Raw genomic sequence first — 22,975 nt, 5'->3', positions numbered from 1 at the left:
CCGCATGTGGCCCTGTGTGGCCCTGCACTTATCGATACCTTCATCAGTCCTGCTGCCACCTGCTGCAAACCATTTCCTTCCAGGATTAATGAATAAAACATTATATCCGCTCTTGTAACAACCGGGTACGAGATTCCGGGCTGCCGGCAGTCAGCCTCCAGCCTTCCGACATTGATGCTGCTCTCTCCGTATGCGATTCCAGGTGCCCCGTGCAGCCTGAGAGATCATGTTCTGGTTGCCCTGGTTGGAGAGTATTCCGCCGTTGTGCGTCTGCCCTGGTCCCCACACGGCTCTCACGGCGTCTCGGTCACTTCGTGTTCTCTGGCGCTAGCAGAGGTCAGCTCCAGACCGGCCGCTTTTCGCTGTAAAGTGTCACTTAGCAACCGGCTGCCACCCAGGGCCCCCTGAGCCTGTCCCGGGTTACCGTCACATCAGCTTTCATTTGGGAAGCCACATTACTCCGGTAATGGAGCAGAAAAGCTTCAGCCACCCCTACACCTGTGAAACACACGTCCCTTTAAGCAGCACATCCCTTTAAGAGCGGCTTCCTGTCAGGCCGTGGGTATGCAGGAGCGCACTCAGTCAGGGTCGGATGGCCCAGGGGACCATCCGTACAGGGCGGGGCTTTTCACCAGCCACACCAGGTGATGATGTTAGCATTCCTGCTGCGGCCCCCAAGCCCGTGCCCCCTGCCCCCTGCCCAGCTTCCAAGACTGAAATTGGACAGTGCTATGTGGCCCTCATCAATTATGCATCTTAAGCAAACCTACAAGTCCCCCAGTTACTCCAGCAGAAGGCTTTCACTCGGGGAGGGGGCGGTGGGGCGATCGTGATATACAACCCTCTGCTGGACTGTAACACATCCTGGCCAGCAGGCCAGGCCCCTACCCTCCCAGTAACTGCAATACGCCCTGGCCAGCAGGCAAAGCCCCCCACCCTCCCTGTGACTGTGATACGCCCTGGCCAGCAGGCCACGCCCCCCACCCTCCCAGTGCCTGCGATACGCCCTGGCCAGCAGGCCACGCCCCCCACCCTCCCTGTGACTGTGATACGCCCTGGCCAGCAGGCCACGCCCCCCACCCTCCCAGTGACTGCGATACGCCCTGGCCAGCAGGCCACGCCCCCCACCCTCCCAGTGACTGCGATACGCCCTGGCCAGCATGCCACGCCCCCCACCCTCCCAGTGACTGCGATACGCCCTGGCCAGCAGGCCACGCCCCCCACCCTCCCAGTGACTGCGGTACGCCCTGGCCAGCAGGCCACGCCCCCCACCCTCCCAGTGACTGCGGTATGCCCTGGCCAGCAGGCCACGCCCCCCACCCTCCCTGTGACTGTGATACGCCCTGGCCAGCAGGCCACGCCCCCCACCCTCGCAGTGACTGCGATACGCCCTGCCCAGCAGGCCACGCCCCCCACCCTCCCAGTGACTGCGATACGCCCTGGCCAGCATGCCATGGTGCCCTGAAGATCTAATCTGTGATATTCTGGTTCAGTAGCTCTAAGGCATTCTGTGGCAAACTGTGTCCGTGGTTCATGTCACCGGGCACACGGGGCACACCGGGCACACCGGGCACACCTCCCCCAGCCCTAATCACAATAAAAAGCTTCACCTGGCACTCAAAATTAATTCATTCATTTGTCCAGGTCCGGAGGGCCAGCACTTGTCGTTCATATGGGGGATTTTTCTACTGTTTTTTTTATTGTTTGTTCCTGTTTCCATATATGCCCTTTGCTTTGTAGCTATGCCATGAAGCGGACTTCCCATGGATAGAGTTGACCCCCCCCCCCTTGCCCCGAATGTGTTGGCCCACTGTGGCAGGTCCCAGGTCAACAATTGTAATTTATACATCGTGACACTGAGGACCTCTGAGCCAGATGGAGGGGGGGGGGGAGTCTCGCTGGGACCTCATTCCTACATGTTTCCGTAAATAACCAGCATTGTCTAGAAAGAGCAGATTCATCATCAAGGAATGACTCACCAGTCAGATGGACACATTTCCCAAGTTACAGTCTGATGGGGAATTAATTATTTTAAGAAACTGGAAAGAGGCCCAAATGGATCCAAGAACATGCAGAAGAGGGATCATTGCGAGTCTCAGGCTCAATAGGGTTCACATCCAAAGTGTAAACTGCTGAAACCGTTTGTTCAAGTAGGACAGTATGCCTGTATGAGAGGCGCCCCGCTGCAACCTAAAGCCTGCCCTCATGGAGCCACCACGGGATTGAAGGCCTGCCCTCATGGAGCCACCACGGGATTGAAGGCCTGCCCTCATGGAGCCACCACGGGATTAAAGGACTGCCCTCATGGAGCCACCACGGGATTGAAGGCCTGCCCTCATGGAGCCACCATGGGATTGAAGGCCTGCCCTCACTGAGCCGCCAGGGGATTGAAGGCCTGCCCTCATTGAGCCGCCAGGGAATTGAAGGCCTGCCCTCGTGCGCTGCCACGGGATTGAAGGCCTGTCTTCGCGGAGTCGCCACCAGATTGTAAGTCTGTCCTACTTTTGGAAACAGATTCATCACAGCAGCTCCAGACTCAGGTTTGCAGAGTTTTAATAGGCTGGACTTCCTCTTATCTGACAGTAGGTCTCCGTCGGCCGTCTTCCTGGTTCAAATCTTAAGACCTATCAATCTGAGGACACAGTGCATTTGCTCAGAGAGCCATACTAGCCCAAACACCTTTTTAATCTCAGAATGGGGCTCTTTATCAGAACCTAAACTTTACCCCCGTCCTGCGATTGTAGGAGTCCGTCAAGCTGCATTTCAGCACTTTTCCTCAAGGTGACTCATCCAAACATCTGAGTCCAAATTAGTGTCAGCGGGCATTAATGTCGCTGTCAGTGTTCTGGCATGCTTAATTTATTAATGGGGAATTCGCAGTAATTTAATGATTAGCTGAGAGGACCGACACAAAGTAATGAGAAGCTGTGGTTTGAAATCAAGGTGTCACCGGTGGGGTATAATCCATAAGTCTCTTTGCACAAATGTGCTATTTTTTCATAACTTTTTTGTTTCTTCCTTCCTATGACATTAAAGTACAGAAGAGGCCAATCAGAGAATTGCACAGAGCATCCTGGGTGTCTCGCTGGGTGTCTTAAAGCAGTTGTTGTTGACACGCCCACTGGTCAATGAGGCCGATCATGTTAAGCGGACAGCGTTACCCAGCATGCACCAGGGTGACTCCAAGGAACGACACCGCTACAGCATTACCCAGCATGCACCAGCGTGACTCCAAGGAGCGTCACCGTGACAGACTGCGCGTCTCATGCCACATTTCGACTGGAAAGCAGCTCAGGGATATTCCCTATAGGTCTGATGTTCTGGTGGCACTAAGAAGAGGCTTAACAAATGAAAGCTCACGGGATTCCATTAGCATGCTGCACGCCATGAGCTTCCTTTGCCCTGACCTCAGACCAGTCTGGGCTTATTAGCAGTTTATAAAACAGCTTCCAGCTCTCCATTGGTATGCATGTTATCCATCCGACACCCAGCTCACTGATTCCCAAACTTCAGGCTGTTTTGCATAAACTAAAAAACATATAAGACACCAGAGACAGTTACTAAAGAGTGCTGTATGGTGAACGGCACGATGGAGAAAGTACAGTTGTGTTTTCCATCAGGCTGCAAGTAATTATCAAGTAAAATGTGACCATATCCGGCGACATTTTCATAATTAAAGGTTTCAGTCCTGTTTTAAAATGGACAGTTTGGCATATTAGGTCTCATCAGGTGTGATGCTGGATTTTAATATTTTATTTATGTTCCTGTCCAGTTAAATAACAAGAAACGCATTTCAGAAGCCATGTTAGTGTTCGTGCATCAAACCTGGCACCGGGGTGCAGATTGCAGTAGGTGGCAGATCACAGGCATCACTACACCTGTTTCACTTCAGGTTGACCCATTTCGAGATATTTCCCAAAGAAAATCCCCACCAGGTCTAGTTTGTGTGACACAACCAAACAAAGGATTAGCATTAGTTCACACCTAGCAGTTGGACAAGGCGCAGTCCTCAGAGTGACTTTAAAATACATTTATTAATGCGATTTGCATAAGGCTGAACTCCCCTCAGCCAAGGAGGGCGATCTAAAATAAGCCTCGGTGACAGTGCCATGTGTTATATGTGTCAGGCCCTTGGCTGCAGGCCTCTCCAGGGACACATGGCCTAAAAATGGCAGAAAGTGAAGGAGGAGCTGCGAAGCTGTGGAATCACTCGTGCTGTCTTCACTAATAATAATAATAATTATTATTATTATTATTATTATTATAAGGTGTCTATCGGCATAAACAGTCAGGTATGCTGTAAACCGAGATCTCCTTCAATAAGCAGAATATATTTTTAACATTGGTAGGAAGTGGCAGGTGCATTTAATTCAATGGCATCCATCCATCCATTTTCCAAACCGCTTGTCCTACTGGGTCGCGGGGGGTTCGGAGCCTATCCAGGAAGCAATGGGCACGAGGCAGAGAATAACCCAGGATGGGGGTCCAGCCCACCATTCACTCTCACATGCATTCCTACGGGCAATTTAGCAAGTCCAATTAGCCTCAGCATGTTTTTGGACTGTGGGGGGAAACCGGAGTACCCGGAGGAAACCCCACAATGACATGGGGAGAACATGCAAACTCCACACACATGCAACCCAGGCGGAGACTCGAACCCGGGTCCCAGAGGTGTGAGGCAACAGTGCTAACCACCATGCCGCCCCTAATTCAATGGCATTTTAATAAAAATCTTTAGTTCAGTGTTTAATATTGTAAACATATAATCTGAAAATATATGTGAAAATACAGCTATAAAAAAATGGTGAGGTAATCCAGCTAAATCGCACGCAGAAGCTTTTCATGCGATGTCTTTAGAAATTAAAAGTTTGTGTGGGTAGAAATTCAACTTAAAAAGTTGCTCTTCAGGAAGCAAAAACCACTTTTCTGCTGAGTTATAAAAACATTCCCACCCGGATCACCCAGTTCACCCTTAACTGGACTAAATGGACAAAGCAGCTCTGTAGCCGGCCCTCCCTGCAGGCCAGGTGACGAGATCGATGCCGTGCAACCCGCTGCTTGTGCCAGGAAAGTCATAACCACATGGCCGTATTAATTACATCAACAGGAAGTTTTCTCTGCTTGATACTTGCCGCATGGCCCTGGCAGAGCGAGTCTCTGTTTCAGTCTCAGCTATCTTGTCAGCAGTAATCAAATCTCACTGTTGACAACTACATGCTCGCCAATCGATGGAGGAAAAATCATTAGCTGTGGAATTCTAATCCACTCATTTATATCGTTTATCGCCGTTTGACATCAGGACAGTGAGTACCCTCCCCTCTCTGCATGCCTTATGCACCCTTTACAGGGAGGTCTTTCCGTCCATCCATATTCCAGTAATTTCAGTTTATCTACAGTACCTGGATGGGATGCCAGTCTGTCACGTGGCACGGGGCTGGGGTACACCCTGGATGGGATGCTAGTCCATGAAGGGGCACCGGGTTGGGGTACACCCTGGATGGGATGCCAGTCCATCATAGGGCACGGGGCTGGAGTACACCCTGGATGAGATGCCAGTCCATGAAGGGGCACTGGGCTGGGGTACACCTTGGATGGAATGCCAGTCCATCACAGGGTATAGGGCTGGGGTACACCCTGGATTAGATGCCAGTCCATGAAGGGGCACTGGGTTGGGGTAAACCCTGGATGGGATACCAGTCCATCAACAGTGGAAATTGCAGCCCTGGCAACGGTGCAACGGTGCAACTGATCCACAGTTATTTGTACTGATATTGTATTATTATTTCAAAAAAATTTTTCTAATGAATCTGCTTACACTAAATCTTTGCTCTTTTTTTTTTTTTTTATAAATGGACTTGAAACAGTGATAGATCATTTTCTGTTGGACTTATACTCAGCTACCCGAACCCTGAGCTTCTGGGACCCTGCAGTGGCTAAGTGGTAGGAAGATGGCTGGATGGACATGTGATATAAAGTTTTATTTTTAAAAGAAACTGAAACTTTTTATAGACTGGAAGCCGTCACTCAACCAGTCACCTATATTGCCCCTCTAGAATAACTTCTAATTGTTAGTTTTCTTATAAGTAGTGAAAACTCATTTCAATCACGGCGGTAAATTGAAAAACAAGTAGCTGGCAGGATCGAAATGGAGAGCAAGGTCACCGTGCTTCAGGCCACAGCGGAAAGTGTGCCCTGGTTTGTAAAAAAGAGCCACAGTGACCTCTAGTGGCTCCCCAGCACTGCGCGATTATTTCTCAAATGTAGAAAATCGTAGGATTTTTTTTTTCAAAGTACCTGCTTAGATTTTGCAGAATCTGCGACCGTGCACAGATCAGTTACTGTTAAGAGTAAAACAATTGCTGACAATAAAGTATAATGCCTATTACAATGTAGCTTCAAAAGCTTATATGTGGTTTATCATTTTCACAGCTCACATTTAATTTCATATATTTAAAAGGTAACGTCATCCTTGCAATAAATATATTCTGAATTTTGTAGCCTGATAAATGCAAATAATAAATGCCCCCACCCCCCCCCTCATGCTAGACACCCCACAAAGAACCTCAGTGGGGGAGGAAAAGGATTCGCATCGGGAGCTGAATTCCCAGTGTCTGCTCATTTCCGAGCAAACAGGCGTGACTAAGCCCCCGGCTGCTTGCCTTGGGAGCACCGCGGCTCGGACCCAGGGGTCCTGGACGGTCCAGTAGGGCTCTGTGACTAGCAAACTTCTGAAGAGGGTTGGGGGCCGGAGGGCGCAGGCCGGGCAGCCACATCGGGGGCCGCCTGCGATTTCAGAGCCACTGCCCATCCTCCGGGCCAGGATGTCGCCTGTCGCACTCCCCTGTCGCACTATCAGCAGATGCCTGTCAAGACGCCGTCCCCGATTGTGGCGTTCGGAGGTGCTCTCTGTGTGCAGAGGCTCCGCCGGATGCCCCGTACGATGGCCGCAGCGACATTGAGTGTAATTAATGTGCGTCTGCGTGATGATGACATGCTGACAGGTACCCCGGCAGGCATGCAGACCCCCCCGCTCCAGGCTGACTGCTGGTGATGCACTCATATGACAGATTGAGGTAATAAAAAGCCACACTCCATAGGGACAGCCATGCTGGACTAATTAAACACGTCCACAGCGACCTTATTGTGGGAGGCAGTTGCCATGGAGTCGCAATACATCTTCCAGGTCCGGTGTCAAACTAGATTTCCTTTCTCCAATTTAAAACAAGGTCATTAGCACAGAAGGCCCAATTACATGGAATAATCTCCATTATTCCAGAAAAAATGCCCTGTATTGACCATTAGCACAGAGCACGGGATATACCTGTGAGGAGACGGGGGGTCTAGGCGGGGGGTGTGAGGTTGGGGGTGGGGTTAAGCCGCGCAAAATGACGACGACGTATGAATGAAGAACAAGATTGGGCACGATGAAGTTCACTGAGGATGCATGGAAGTGATTTGTTTTTAGGGCATGACTGCGGTGGGGGGGTGGGGGGAGGGCATGTAAGGATGATCCCTCACTGTCAGCTGGCCGTGCCATTGCTCACACCCCTGTCAGTGTAGATGGTGTTTACCTGGAGATGTGGAGATGTTTTCGGAAGATGAACGATGAAGGTGAAGATGTTTGATAGGTGTTACCTGTGTGATATTTCTGTGATGGGACTGCCTGCCTCTCTTCGAGTGGGGGGGGGGTTAGGTTGGCAAGCACCTGCCCCTCATCCTGGGACATGAGATCCAACCTGTAAATGAACAGGAGCGGCTGGCCTGACTGGGCACCACCCCCCGTCTGGCCCGGGTTGCTGGCGCTGGAGTTCCTGGCAGACGGAGCTGGATCCGGGGCAGTGCTGACGTTCATCAGACCGCACCGTATGCCGCGCATTAAGCAGACAGCCGCACCCCCCCGGCCCACAGCCCGCGGCCCACGGCCCGACACCCCTCCCTGGCCAGCAGCTGAAGACTGGCGGAGTCAGTGTTTGGAGGGGGGTCCTGGGAGAGGAAATGCCCCCAGTGGGTGCAGGACACAGAAAACTGCCCCGGGCGGATGGCATGAGACAGACGATGCCCACAGGGAGAGCGGGTCAAGGATTGCGGCTGGGCGGGAGGGCCACCTAAGGCGGTGTCACACTATGAACCACATGTGTTTGTCATCCAGGAGAGGATTAGACAGTGGGGCCCCAGGGTGGGCCCCAATCTTCCACAGTAAGGGCCTCTGGGAGACGAGAGGCCCCTGCATCAGTCTCATCACTGTTTTTGTGTGAAAATAATAGATACACTCCGTCACCATGGGGTGGGGGGTGGGTGCCTGTCGCCGTTAGCAGCATGAATTCATTATGGATGTATGTTAAATTACTTTCATTACCTCTCCTGGTCAGGAGATGGTGCACAGAGACGGGGGTGACGGATAGCAGCACAGTCCGAGGCTCTCCCCACCCCACACCATCCCAGCCTCCCCCTCCCCCCACCCCACACCATCCCAGCCTCCACCTCCCCCCACCCCACACCATCCCAGCCTCCCCCTCCCCCCACCCCACACCATCCCAGCCTCCACCTCCCCCCACCCCACACCATCCCAGCCTCCCCCTCCCCCCACCCCACACCATCCCAGCCTCCCCCTCCCCCTACTCCACATCATCCCAGACTCCCATCCGAGGTGCCGAATGTAGCAGAGCCACCCGCTTTATTTTTCACATGGGCGGGGGTGGGGTTAGGGGGGCACGTGCAATGTCAAACTTTGCAGGAGAGTCATGTAGCTGGAGTGACACCCCCCCCCCCCCCCTCCCCATGACCTACTATATGACACTGTGAGGAACCTAACAGAAACAAGTGTGAAAGAAGTCACCCCCCAGCCCATACCAGCCCCCACCCAGGGTGCAAGGGGGAGCATATTAAAACCACAGAGAGCCGTGGGGTGAAGAGCAACACGTCGAGAGAGACCTACACACACAGATGACTCCCTCAGACTCTGCACACTCATTCTCATGTTTGCCATCTTCATACGGATGCTATCAACTTGGCAGAAAGCGGCATCACCAGAGTGCTGATTTGCGTAACAATGCCTAAAAAGAATAAAAAAGTCAATAGCCAGTCAAAAATATTATAGTTAAACATTTATACAGTTTGCTAAATCCAAACTGAAAGAGGACTAGCAGCTAGTTCTGGGAGACGTTGTGTTTAATGTAGCTTCAATCTACACAGCAAAGAGTTTTCTACTGCGGTCTAACCAGTGACACTCAATATGCAAATCAAAGTCTTTTTTCAGTGCAACTACAGTTTTTTCCTTCACAAATATTACGCAATTATTTTCAGGCTTCATAATAATCAGTTGCAGAAGACAACAGGCATTGATCAAAGGCCATGGGTGAACAAGTAGAGAGCTCAATTCAATTAATTTAAATTTTATTTGTATGGCACATTTGCACAACATTACATTGTCTCAAAGCACTTTATAGAATCCCCACCCAAAGCCCCCACTCAGCAAGCCAGGGGTGACTGTGGCAAAGGAAAAACTCAATAGGAACCTTGAGTGGAATCAGACTCAAAGGGGAGCCCATCCTCCAAGGTCCGGCAGAGGAAGCCCTAACCCTAACCAGACCCAAAGGGGAGCCCATCCTCCACAGGCTAGCAGAAAAAGTCAAATGAGCAAGATGGCAAAGTTCCAGTTCACACTGTCTAGCTGGGAGTAAGACAGGCTTCTCTGAAGGGGTTCCTCATGTGTCAGCTCCAGGCTCCGTTTTAATCCGGGTCACCGTGGACGACAGCGTAAACAGCTTCCCGTCATCATGTTAGCATGTGTCCTGCTGGAGCCCTGAGTTTCTCAAAAACCCATCTTGCAAAAAAAAACCTTTCAGATGTTTTTTCATAATGAGGCCTGAACCTTGTACACGTATTAATGCTAAAAGCACTAATTAAAAATGCACAGATGCACCCTGTGGGAAAGTAACCTTTGTATTTAATGCGACAGGATTATGCTAATATGGATGGCGTTGGGGATGTGAATCTCGACCCCAGATTCATCACGTCTAGTGTCCTTGCAGGGAACTGGAGGACCGGTGTGGAAATGCAGAGGCCCTGGGATGAGGGTTATCGTCACCGCAGACATTTGCCCATTGGCCTTGCAGAGAAGTACCACAGAATGCGGAGGCAAACCGCAGCCTTTATCTAATCAGCACCATTAGCCATTTGTACTCTCCATAAAACACCATGATGGAGGCAGAGCCCTTTGAAGCATGCGCTAAGCCTGCACCCCCGTTCCTGCCTCTCCCGTTTACTTGGGGAGTCTCTCCTAGTGTACCTTGGGACTCTGATTCCCCAGGAGTCAAAGTTCTTCCAAGAAGCTGGACCTGGTTGGAGTCAGCGATAACCATTCAGGTTCGTCTCATTTCTGTTTGCAGAATGTACCGATATGACCTCGTCACATGGTGCCCACCCCCCCCCCCCAACTGGAGAGGGCTCTATGAAACAAACAGGTTTCTATTGGGTCCCCAAGCCCTACAAGCAGCCTTGCTTAATGAGGTCACCTTCCCATTGTGTTCCACAGTGCCGCGCATTCTGAGCTGCACCGCGAGCAATCGCTGCGCCGTGCCACTCCGGGCCTGGCTCGCCCCACCTACTCAGTGCCAGCCCACCTTCACCTTTCTGCAAAGAGTGACAGCGGCTTCAGTCACCGTGACGAACGTGGCTGGGGGGGCGCTGAAGGGCATGGGCTGCGGGCCGTGAAACTTCTGAGTTTGGGATGCTGGTGGGCGGGGCTGCCGGAGACGGGGGTACGCTGCCTCAGCAGGAGCCCTGCGTCTCTGGGGCCCCTCAACTGCCATCCAAGGGCCCGTCCAGGGACCTCCAACATGGATGGTAATTTATTTACCGCTTTGGCGATTCGCTGAGTGTCAGAGGCACCATGCAGCTACAGGCACTGGCCCAGAACTTCCCGCAGGGTGCTGGCCATGCGTTATTAGGCACTCACACCCTTAGACGTGACATTTCAGCATCGTCCCCAGGCTTCGTAATCGCTGTGCAAAATTAAACTACCGCGGCCGCTTCACAGGAACAAAAAGCAATTTGGCTGTAAATCATATATACCAACGTACTTCTTCTGTTTGGTGGTTTCACACAGACCACAGGCAGCAATAGACAGGCCTATCTTTAACATTTACCCTTTTAAAATTGGAGTGTAATTTTTATGACGCGCGTGTTCACAAAGAGCCCAGCAGGTGGTGATGTCTGGATAACGGGGGCACTACTTGCTTCTGGGAACAGAGCATCGACATGATGCAGAGAATCTGTCGTAAGATATGGAACTTCACTGAAGTCTCACTGTAGCATCTATATGCCCATAGCTACCTGCTGACTTGACGCTTTACATTTACTCAGACAAAATATACAGTACAATTCCTTTAGATGGGGCTGGATTACAAATAAATGACTCTGTTGCAAGGGTAGCATATGGTTATTTAATGCTGAGTGTTGTCCTCTGAGGTAGCTGAATTTCAGCGCAACATAGAAATTGCTAGAAAGAATTTGCTAATGCTGGGTTTTACATCTCGCATGATTTAAAAATAAAGACAAAAAACTGTCTATGTATACATCATGTCTATGATGTATCGTACATTGTGTTCCTCTGATATACAATGATGACCCATAAGCAAACTCTGATTTATCACCATCCAGGGACGTCAGACTGCTGTACTGCTGACAGTAACTAAAACAGCTGATAATGATGGAAGATCATAGGTTATTATGCGTTTGGATTCGCAACCCACTTTTTTCATCTTCTTAGTCGCCAGATACGTGCAGAATTTTAAAGCGAAGGAAAGCTAGACCTTGGAAAGAGAAGCGATAGTTACGGCCTGTGTGTGACACTGTGAGATGGCGTGTCCCTCTGCTCCTGTAATTTACACACAATGAGGTGGGTACAGGGTTAGCCTGTCACTGCTGTGAAAAATGCATTCTGCCTGACATGAAAACTAAAAGGGGCCTTGGGGGGGGGGGGGGGTGGGGGCGGGAGTGTTTGTGTTTCACTTTACTGGTTATTATGTTTTTCATGCCCGTAGCCTGATGAAGCGGAGAGGAAATATTTCTAATTATGGCCCCATCACACTAGTGCATGGAAGCCAGTCCCAGAGCTGAGCACCGTCCACAGTGGGACACCCGTCTGACAGCTGTCATCGGTTCCATGGAATGGTCCACATGGTCACGTATGGGTGACCCTTGTCTCCAGCTGACCAGCCTCCTCCACATGCTCTCCTCGGCCAGCGGCACCCTCTTCCGCCGCTGCTGCCCCCTCCATGGCAGGCAGCTCCTTCGCCCCCCCGGCCAGCGCCCGCCGCTCGCGCTCCAGTAGCCGGTAGTTGTAGAAGTTCATGATGAAGAGGAAGACTCCGGCGCTGAGCATCACCCCCCCACACAGCAGGTACATGGGCTTGTAGTCACCGAAGACGTCCACCAGCGCTCCTGCAGGCGATGCAGTGTGATTACACCACTGGGCATGTATCGCTATAGCAAAAATACTCCTAAAGCCAAAGGCTCCAGAATGTGAAAATGCTTCAGGATAAATCACATTTCAAATAGAGATGACAGCTACTCAACCACTTAACTTTTGAACATGAAAATATACACACATTACGGTTACTCCACAAGCACAGCCCCCCCCACAATACCTGGCTGTCCCTGCTACTGAATGCAGCTCTTCCTGCTGTTTTTTTACATCTATTCATTCTTGTTTCTACATACAATATTCATTTTCCACATCAGCAAGACCCATAAAAATCTGTCAGTTATAGATTAAACAGGCTGTCAGGGTTGCGTGTGCTTCGCATAAAGATTTCTTCTTATTTCTATCACAGATTAGATTCTGACTCTTCCTGGTTTTACATTAAATCCATTCCACATCATACCCTAAAGATGCTGCAGCAGTATCTATGACACATGGCTCTTTAAGTTAAAATGAGTAGAGCCTTAATACATGCAGCTAAATTCCATACAACGATACTGCACAATATGATCCGATTCAAAAGGAAAAGGCCCTGAATGAAAATAAAATGGAAGCATATTTAGAGTAAAATATAAAGAAGTGACTTTTCAGTCACGGTCACATGCCTGAAGTCACACGCAGCCTCGTCTTACGGTCTCATAATCTGTATGGCTGAGGGTTACTCTGCTATCAGGGCTAATCGGTGACCAGCGCAGGCCGCATCTTAGCATCTGAGTGTGACTCATCAAGCAGAAAGGAAAGGCCTGAGGCTTGTCAGCTGCTCAGAGGTGTGAACGTGACTGGACGCGTTTCAAATAAACTGCAGAAACGCTCCCCACATAATATCCCATTTAAAAAGCCTTTCCCCTGTAATTGAGACATTAAAAATGTATATTTAAAGAATGACTGACGATCATCATGTGATGACAGGGAGGGAGGATTGTAATTAAACCCAGGCCTCAGGTACATGCTGCGTCTTAGCCCTAATCTCGACATCTCGCCGGCCCATTTTCCCCACTACCTTTCCCTCCCATTGAGTGTGTGGGAACCAGTGACGAATCAATTCTGCGGCCCGCTCATGCCCACAGTCTGCCAGATGCACCCGTGGGGCAATCGGGATCCGATAACCGGCGAGTATCGGGAACTGCAGGAGAACGAGGCCTCACCGGTGAACAGGCTGGAGCACGGGAACGTGAGCTAGCGGTCACATCGACGTGTGATGAGGGATGAGGGAACGGCTGTGTGGCTCTATCCTAACCTTTCTGCTGTACCTTTACCCCGAAATGAATGCTAACGTACCATTAGCACGCAAAGCTCACCGCCAACCACACAGACGTACGTACTGACCCAAGTCTATAATTTGTTACGTAAGTTACACTTTACTTAGCCTACTTTTTTTTAATCTCCCTCTCGAGTTTTTTGCCTCAGAGTTTAAGCTGTAAGCCGATTGGCCCCTTTATCTCTCATTCTGGAATTTAGTCATTGACGCGGTTAGACGTCGGATTGATTACCCACAGCATTATAAACAAACCTGCCAGGCTCTTATCGCAGGTAATCATCCAGAAACACTGATTTTGTGCATCTGACACGGGCCCAGTTGAGCAATTGTTATAATTGGTGATCTACACGAGACGAAAAGGCTTAGAGTAATCGCTGAACGAGCTTTGAAGTGGGTCGTAGGTTAAACAAACAGGCTGAAGAATAGGATCTTAATGAGTCACCTTCTGCACAGAGGCCATGGCCAGTGACTCACTCTGCCCTCAGCTCACACCCTCTCAGCTTGAAGGCTTAGGACTGATTGATCACATTTCTCCTTCGGTGTGCGCTGAGGACCACCGTCGTCATTAAAGCGGCCCTCGATTGGGCCGGTAATTATGGCCATCTGGTGAAGTCGGCTCCTTTTTTAATGTATTTGTTGCTTAATTATCACACAGGTAAGGGCCCTTAATGAATTTCACTCAGACTTCACTCATTAAGCGCCAAGCTAAAGGCTAATTACAGCAATTTCCATCTTTTCTTTCTAATTAGGCTGACCCGGAGGTTGGGCTGTGGTGCGACCAGGCATCTCGTAACGAGGGAACTTGTAAGGGTAAATGTAGTGCCCGTGGCCTCCCAGAATGCCGAATAATCGTGCAACACGTAGGGAGGCATTTATTTACTCCATTAGATGGGCACCTCTGAGTGGGTCATGCAAAGAAAACAGAAAGTCTATAAATTTATACCTCATTAAAAACCAGGAGCCTACAGAGGGCCGTGATAATACACTCCATAGCCAGTTTAGTGGGGAAACACGTTATTTACAAGGTAATAAATCTGTTACATACATGTAAATGAGTGTGCACGTGTGTGCAGACTTGTCTCAGATTGAAAATCTCACTCCAGCCAGCTGACCAATTTTGCCTGTGTTAGCTAAAGCATCCATCAAGTTATTTGTGGGCATTAGTGGTAGTAGAGTCCTGTGGTCACATGACTCAGCAGAGATTTAGTCTTGTAGTTGGTTTGTGCAGCCGGGAGACTAATCTCACGCCAATGGCTCATTGGAGATCATGGCAGGGACTGTCTAGATCGGCCGAGCATGGAAGCTGCTTCCTCCGGCGCGAAAGTCGGCGCACGTCGCAGGGGAGGCCGGGTAGAACAGGCGGGCGCTGGGAGACCATCATTACACTCACAGGCTCTTAGCACCAAAAAACATTCCATGATGTGTGCGGGGGGGCCGTATCCTCCAGCGAATGCGCCCTAGAAGCTGGAGCGTTTCATCCGGCAAATAAGCGTGACCAATTACGGCTTTTCTCTGGTTGCACTGAGCCGAGCTCCTGCCTACTGACGATAATCCAGTTGCGCTGGAATGTCTCACCACAAAATCCACTGAAATGGTAGTCACAGCAAAACCGTATAGCCAGGAACTATATTATGATGTTACTCTACTTTCTCATTTATTTACCAACCGCTTCAGTCTCCAACCGTATCCCGGGAGTTATAAAGCACACGCATGTGATTTTTGTCAACATCTAGAGTGAAGAGCCTTCAAGATGGGGAGCAGCTCATGGTGGGGGGGTGTCAGGACACAATGGTCACTCACCTCCAACTGGTGGTCCGAGCAGCACAGGACAACACTCCACGATGGTGACAAGCCCGACCGCACTGGAGAATCGCTGTGCGCCAACCAGGTCCATCAAGCACTCGAAGAGCAGGGCACAGACCATGCCGAATGCCACCCCGAAGAAGAGCGAGTAGGTCACCAGGCCCCCGTAGCTGGTGGCCAGGGGACACAGCAGGTGGCACACGCCGTTGTAGGCCACAGCAAAACTGAACAGGTACTGGATCCGTGGTCGGACCCACTTGGTGTTGGCCAGCAGACCTGTACTAGGGCGGGCAACCATGTCCACCATGGCCAGGATGGAGAGCAGGAAGGCAGCTGAGTACTCGTCAATGCCCTGGTGCTTGGCATATGGGGCAAGGAAGACGATGGGGGCAAAGAAGCCGAAGAACATGGCCACATTCCCCACCAGGTAGATGAGGAAGCCCCGGTTCTTGAAGAGCGAGAAATCAATGAACTTGCTGACGTTATCGGCGCATGTCGTCCTCTCCGGCTCCGACACACCAGCAGAACCGTTCGTAGAATGGAACCCAGGGATGGTTCCGGTGACCTTCTCAGCTGCCTGTCGCCCCGCTTTTCCTAAAATGGGCCTCATCAGTCCTCCGGCTACACAACAATTCAACAGCATAGCCCCTAGGATGAAGAACCCCCCCCTCCAGCCGAAATGATCAAAGAGGAACTGATTGAGGGGGGCCAGGGTGGAGAGGAAGACGGGGCTTCCTGCCATGGCAAGGCCGTTGGCAATGGGCCTCCTGGCCAGGAAGTACTGCCCGATGATGGTCAGAGATGGCTGCAGGTTAAAGGACAGACCGAGACCTGCAGCATAAAGGGGAAAGAAATGTAAATGATTTCAATTTGCATAGCCTAATACTCAGACGCCTGTACCACCAGATTAAATTATGACTGAATGTACTTCATTGTAAATTAAGGTTCCATCTCATTTCAAATCACCAACTGAAACCTCATTACTGGACACAGTCATTTCAGAAATAATTTATCCATTTAAATAGTAATAAATCAGGACTCAAAGTCATTCGTTCGCTACCCTTCTTCCTAAAGGTCCAATTAAATTGTTTCGTTCTGGCAATCAGTGTTTGACTCCTCAAATGAGTCTTCACTCTGCAAGTGAAAGTTCCTAGAGTGGACTGATTTGTTTGAATAATTTCAAGGACTTTGAAAACATCTACTACAGTTCCCACTGTTTTGTTTTTTTTACAATCATTACACTTTATACCTGAGCTTAATCTGCATATAAGCAGAAAAAAACTAACAAAACAAAAATATATTCCTTGCGTCCTTTTACTCTAAAATGGGCCTAAGTGAAAAGTAAGTCTTTCTGTTTTCTGAGAACCCCAAGAAACTCTTTTCGGTGACTTCGGTGTCTTCAAAGATAAACGGAACCACTTAGATCCAATTGATGACAGGACAGAGCCCAGCGAGTGGCCTGTTCTGAGAGGCAGGCAGACAGGCCCATGTTCTGTGAGGAATCCTGTTTGTTGAACCATTTGTTAGTCCCTGTCGAAGCATTGAGCAAATGCCCCCCCCCCCATAGGCACATCTGTTGCCAGGGCAACCAGGTAAACTTCCGTTGGCTTCCAGAACACAGGCCCCAAAGTGGGACGTACTCGCTCCATGAGCACTCATGGTCAGCACACCCCCACCCCAATTAATTCTTCACAGCCGGCTGTTTGCCGGGTAATGAGTCTCGCGGGCGGCTCCCCAGGGACCAGCGGCCCCTCGGCAGAGCCCGTCACTCAGCATGCCCCCTGGAGTGGGCATCAGCAGAGCTGCATCCGCTCGCAGTGCCATCCCATGGCCATCGCCATGGCTCAGCATCACAGAGGAGTGGGTTTTCTTACACTGAGCATGAGCGGGGGGGGGACAGCAGGTCTGAACAGGCCTGAGCTACATCCCCTGTTGTCGGAAAATAATTCATCTTGGAAGATTAATATGAGACCTATCACTGGGGGGGGCAGGCTTTGTGTCCCTCCGCTACCCACAATGTACCAGGCAACCCCCATGTCATCAGCTGGCAGTTGCCCCCTCCCCCCCCCCCAAATAAAATATGTCCATATCCTTCCTACATCTCACAAACACAATATTTTCATTCTGAACTGGTTTGGAACTCGGGAAGGTTAAGGTTTTATAATATCACAAAAACTGTGCACTCAGGAGAGAGGATTTCAGCATAAATACCTCCGATGACTCCGATACATATGTACAGATGCAAAATGGTGCTTCCAAATGAGGCGGTCACCATGGCAACGCCACACATAATCCCTCCAGCTATGACCACTGGTCGGCTGCCATGCCGGTTCACCAGGATGCTGCTGAAAGGTCCTGGAGAAAACAGGAAGAGAATGGAAACAAAAGGAGAGAGACGGGAGGTAAAAGCAGCATTAACCTCCGCAGATCAGAGGCATCTCACAGATCTCAACAAGGCAAATCCACAAACCCATTAGCGAATGCAGACCAAAGATGATTTAGAAATCTGCTCGAGATCTTCTTCTTTGAGCATGCTTTCTGAAGAGCTAAGGGTACTTTAAAACCTTAAAGAGAAAATCATAATTAGGGTTAATCGACGGTTACAGAGGCCCATTTAGACACGATACAGACCGTGACCAGTGGCTCTGGGAAAGGAGATTTCCTGAAAACCGCAGAAGACTGGAAGGCAATGACCTTCCTCTCAGGTTCAGGTAACACTTTGAAGCCTGTCAGCCAGGGTCATGTGACCAGCAGCGATTAATCACAGTGTGGGTCATGTGACCAGCGAATCGACGCTTTCGGTCTCTAAGTGCCCAGCAGTATTATCACTCAGGCAGGTAGCGATAACGCCTTTGCAGCAGAGGTAACAGTCAGTGACTCGCCTAGGATGGCGTGATGCGCCGTGCAGGACGCCCAAGGATAAGCATGAGTCATGACGTCAATAAACTTCTTAGCATGAAACCAGACCTTACAGCCCGGGAGGCTGAGTTTTGGTAACATTTATGGGGACTGCCGAGCATTATTCCACATTCGGCTCCTGGTTTCAAAGCTGCTTAATTTCAGCATCAATTATACTTCAAAATGATAGATGTTAATTATTCCACCATGTAATTTGGGATGCATTGTTTTGGTTCCGGACAAAGCTGCCATCAAGCTTTTCCAAAATCTCTATAACCGGCACCGAGAGAAAGATCTTTCAAATCCAATATTCATTAGCTAATGATGCTCACATTGTTACATGGATCAGGATGGTTATCCAGTAATGTTTGTTTATTGTGAAGCTCAGTGACCCTTCCACTATAATTAAGGAACCGGTTGAACAAGTATTTCTGCAAGGAACAATATAAACTGACATGACTAGCAGGTTTGTAGTCATTGTCGTGTCTCTGGAGAAGTTCAGAATAACCTAGAATATATAGTTATACAAAACAATCTGTGACTTTATTGAGAATAGATAATATATAAAACTACAGAGTATATACGCCACAAGATAACAACATAATACAGAAATGAGATTCTGTTCAGGTTATTACTCTGATTTTTTTTGTTAAATCTCAGCTGAACCTGAGGCACCGGGGGCCTGTACTACGATGTGGAGTTACTGGCTTATTGGGGTAACTTGTCGGATTTAAGGTAGTCTAGGAAAAATCAAAGTGAAAAAATATGAAGTCCATTTAAACTGTAAACCTTAAATCTGACAAGTTACCCCAATAAGCCAATAACCCTGCTTCATAGTACAGGCCACCGGTCTGAAACTAGCTGATATGTGTGATAGCAGAAGAGACAAGGTGATGACACAAAAGGGCAACTTTTTGAAATCTTCCAATCAGAATGCTAGCAGCCGATCATGTGACCCACTTGGAGTTTCAGCATCCATCTTTCTGGTGTCTGTCTCCATGGCAATAGATTTGCCCTTCTCTGATTGGTTGCTGAAAACATCATCTTGATTAGATGCCCTGTATCTCACCTGGTTGCCCACTGACAGCAACGTTGCCTGGCAACATTGCTCAGAAAGTGTATCATCACCTTAAAAATTGAAACTGGTATGTTTGCATGCAATTTGTCTTACACCGAGGGAGGCGGCATGAAATTTTGGGCCCCATGAATTGCCCTAACCACCCCTCCCCCCAAATGCCTTCAGCTGGTGCCCCCCCATGTCCCACACATGCCGTTTGTATACTGACTGATTCCAAGGTTTCTGGACCTTTTGATGTTCACTGACCTGGGGGCGTGTTACTGGGGGCGTGTTACTGGGTCGATCAGCAATTGCTACATTTAATAAAAATATTGAAAATACATTAACATGGTTTATTTTTGTAAATTAAGCAACCCCTCTTCACAACCCCCCAATGTGTGGCCCAGTGGCATACTAGACTGGGGGTTGGGACCCCCCATCTCCTAGCCTGTTACACATCACTCACATAAACATCGTGTCTATTACAAATTACACAGAGTCACAGATCATTTTACAGACGGGCTTGCGCTAAGGCAATTTAACAAATATTATTAAATGTTTTTTTTTAAGTAGTTGAATGAAACCACAACAATTCTTTTTAATGACACTAAATATTAGATAAGCACATCCTTAAAGGCTGTGTGGGCATAGCCATAGAAATGTCCATTTCTGTGCTACTATGATCCCGAGATGAACTCCACGCTCTTTGCTGCATTAAAGAGATTAAATTCTTCAGACATAGATGTAGCTTGTGTATTGAAATATTACATATTGCTTAGGATTATTGTCCTTCCTGCATTTTTAGCTACCTTTCAGTATCTGAAGGTTGGAGGGAAGTATCTCTCTCAAAATATGGGAATAAAAGTGCATCTTGTGGGTTATTAGTCTGAACCATCTATTGGAGGACCTGCTGTTAAAGACGTCACAGCTCGTCATGTCCACCGCCACAATCCCACTACTGCTGACCTACAGCATCACCTTTAGACCTGGAACCCATGTCCCTTCTGCCACTGGATGACATTGCAAAATGGAGCCAAGGACAAGATGATGAAGCTTGGTGCCTCCGCGTTTGTACATGGGAATATTTCACCTGCATTTTCTCTGCTGCTATTGTGAGCGAGTGAGAGAGAAAGAGGGAGCGAGACATCACTGGCCGATAACCTTGCACAGTGCTATAATAAGCAATCCGGTCCCAATAAATAGCTTTCGGAAGACAGTATCTCACAAACTGACAAGAAGAATTAAACATTTGCACAAAAAACTGTCAGATTTCAGAAAGACTATATTTTCCTTTTTTACATCAGAAAATTTTCAAGCTGGCCATTTCTTACGGAACTCTCTTTAAAACTGAACTATTGGTGATGGAACTGGGAGGCAGGTCTTACAGAAAATGGCCTCGGAGAAAAGAAACATCAGTCAGGTGTGGCTGTTTGCACAAATAAAGAGGCACTGAGTGTCTGCATGGCCACCTTCCCTCCTCCATTGCGGAGAAAAAATGTCACTCAACTCGATATTCATGTCAGACACCCAAGCATGGAGATGGCTGATTTTAGAGCAGAGACATTAGGCCTGTTAAAATAAGCTACTGCAACGATGACATTAATGAAATGTAGAAGTACTGAACTCCATGGCTCATTTGACTGTGAAAAATTTTGTGTGGCGGACAAGGAAGCCAGCAATCGCTTGCAAGAAATATGAGAACCTGTGTTTCCTTGGCAAGGCATTCTTCAGGTCCCATCACCGCAAGCTTTCTAGACAAACCTGCAATCGATAGCTGTTCTGAAAAATTCTAATTAGGATGCCAAGACCTTTTCTGAATTTTACTACAATACGTAAAGGTATAAGTTAGATGAAGGGTTGGTCATTTCACAATCAAGACTCACAATTGTGCTGCGACCCGGATCAAATTAAATGGCTGAAAGATGGATGGCTTGTGGACCAAATAAAACCACATTATCTGACGTCCTGCCTCAACTGTGGCGCCTCCTTGTGGCTGTTCTGTTATAACACCTACCTCCCGCATACATGGTAGCCAGCATGATAGAGGACACCCAGGCAATCTCGCTGTAGGACACTGAAAAGTACTCCTGGATCTCCTTGAAGTAGACGGTAAGGGCTTTGGGAAAGGCGTAGGAGAAGCCAATGGAGATGAAGGCGCCGAGCACCACGGCCCAGCCCCACCCGCCGTCTGGAGGCGTGCTGACCGGAGATGCTGCTGGGGACATTGTCAGTCTGGAGCAACAGGGGGGAAGAGGTTGTTTGTGGCCAAAAAAAAAATGAAACCTTTTTATTTCTTTATTACTGTTACCTTGAGAAGATGTGTTAAGTTTATCAGGCTGGTTTTCAGATGCGAATGTTTCCCGTATGATATCCACGTTTATTCATACTCGGAACAAATCATGGATGATATTGTTTGATTGAGTGGTCTTTCGTGGGAAATAAGTATGCACTTTTTGATATTTATTTTGAGATTGCTTTGGAAAATAAAACGGTTGACAAAGGAATGCCTTACTGTACTGTTACTGAGTTGTACGATGATAAATGCATCCATTACACATATATCAAATATAAAATTTAAATTAAATGCTTAGCTTTAAAACATCTAAACCGTGGACTCCGACTGCTAACTTACATTTAAGGTAGATGGGTAATCATTCGCCTGGAATCGCATGCGTGGATTCGTTTGTGATTTTATTTGCATGTTTCTCAATTTATTTTGAGAAGTGAGTATTTTATAACGCATTTACTTCTCTCAAACATCGCAATGTGATTGGGACAAAATATTCATTTCAGTAGGCTGCCGGAGAAATATTTGCAGTACAAATTACAGCTTGGTAGGCTCTCCTAAAAACGCAAACTTACCAAATCTTCAAAACGTACTTCAAAGTTCTTAACCTTTTAAGATCAGAAAATCGCAATGCGTGGGACCACTTTTACCGGGACAGACTAACTCGTGAAAAAGATTGCAAGTTACAGCGCATTAGCTCGCGATCGGCGAATAACGTCACACACGTGGGGGATCCGTGTTCAGGTTCGCCCACCCCTGCCCACGTGCGCCGCACACAAAGAGAGAACATGGGTAATGAAATATAACATCTTACCGATCGTAGATGTTACGCCGCGGCGTTTCCTATCCGGCGCTGAACTCGGCTGAAAATACCTCTAGTGACAATTCTGACTGAATTCCTTCGATCCCAAGTGCTGACCCTGCCCCTAGTGTTAACCCAAGAACCCCACATTCATACAGGCCCACAGAGACACGTAGGCCACCTAATGGCTAAACGTCCTGGCGTTTCTCGTACTAACAAGTACAGCAAATATTAGACCTCAGGAATCAATTACCGTTCATTTTAGCTTAAATAGAAGCCACGCGACAAACTCGTTTAACTTTTTTTCTCCCATGTAAATCCCATACGGAACCAGAAGTAAAAATAAAAATGAAATTCTCAGCGATACCACATTATTTAAAAAGTGA

General features: G+C 48.6%; 1 protein-coding gene across 2 annotated transcripts; it reads right to left on the bottom strand.

The window, feature by feature from the left end:
* Positions 1-9,154: 9,154 nt before the first annotated feature.
* LOC125747622 (monocarboxylate transporter 2-like) lies at positions 9,155-22,877 on the bottom strand. Of its 2 annotated transcripts, XM_049023026.1 has the most exons (5): positions 22,602-22,877; positions 21,515-21,732; positions 17,757-17,900; positions 15,543-16,376; positions 9,155-12,444 (listed from the first exon to the last, which is right to left on the bottom strand). In XM_049023026.1, exons 2-5 carry the CDS (start codon positions 21,723-21,725, stop codon positions 12,185-12,187), a joined length of 1,449 nt encoding a protein of 482 aa, XP_048878983.1. In that variant the 5' UTR covers positions 21,726-21,732; positions 22,602-22,877; the 3' UTR covers positions 9,155-12,184. The 2 variants fall into 2 exon arrangements, with proteins under 2 accessions (XP_048878983.1, XP_048878982.1); XM_049023025.1 differs by having other exon boundaries at positions 21,515-22,877.
* Between the last annotated feature and the right edge of the window lie 98 nt (positions 22,878-22,975).

The sequence above is a fragment of the Brienomyrus brachyistius genome, chromosome 8 (assembly GCF_023856365.1).
Source record: "Brienomyrus brachyistius isolate T26 chromosome 8, BBRACH_0.4, whole genome shotgun sequence".
Taxonomy (NCBI): Eukaryota; Metazoa; Chordata; class Actinopteri; order Osteoglossiformes; family Mormyridae; genus Brienomyrus; species Brienomyrus brachyistius.
The sequence above is the reverse complement of the archived record's forward strand: the minus strand, read 5'-3'. Positions and strand labels throughout refer to the sequence as shown.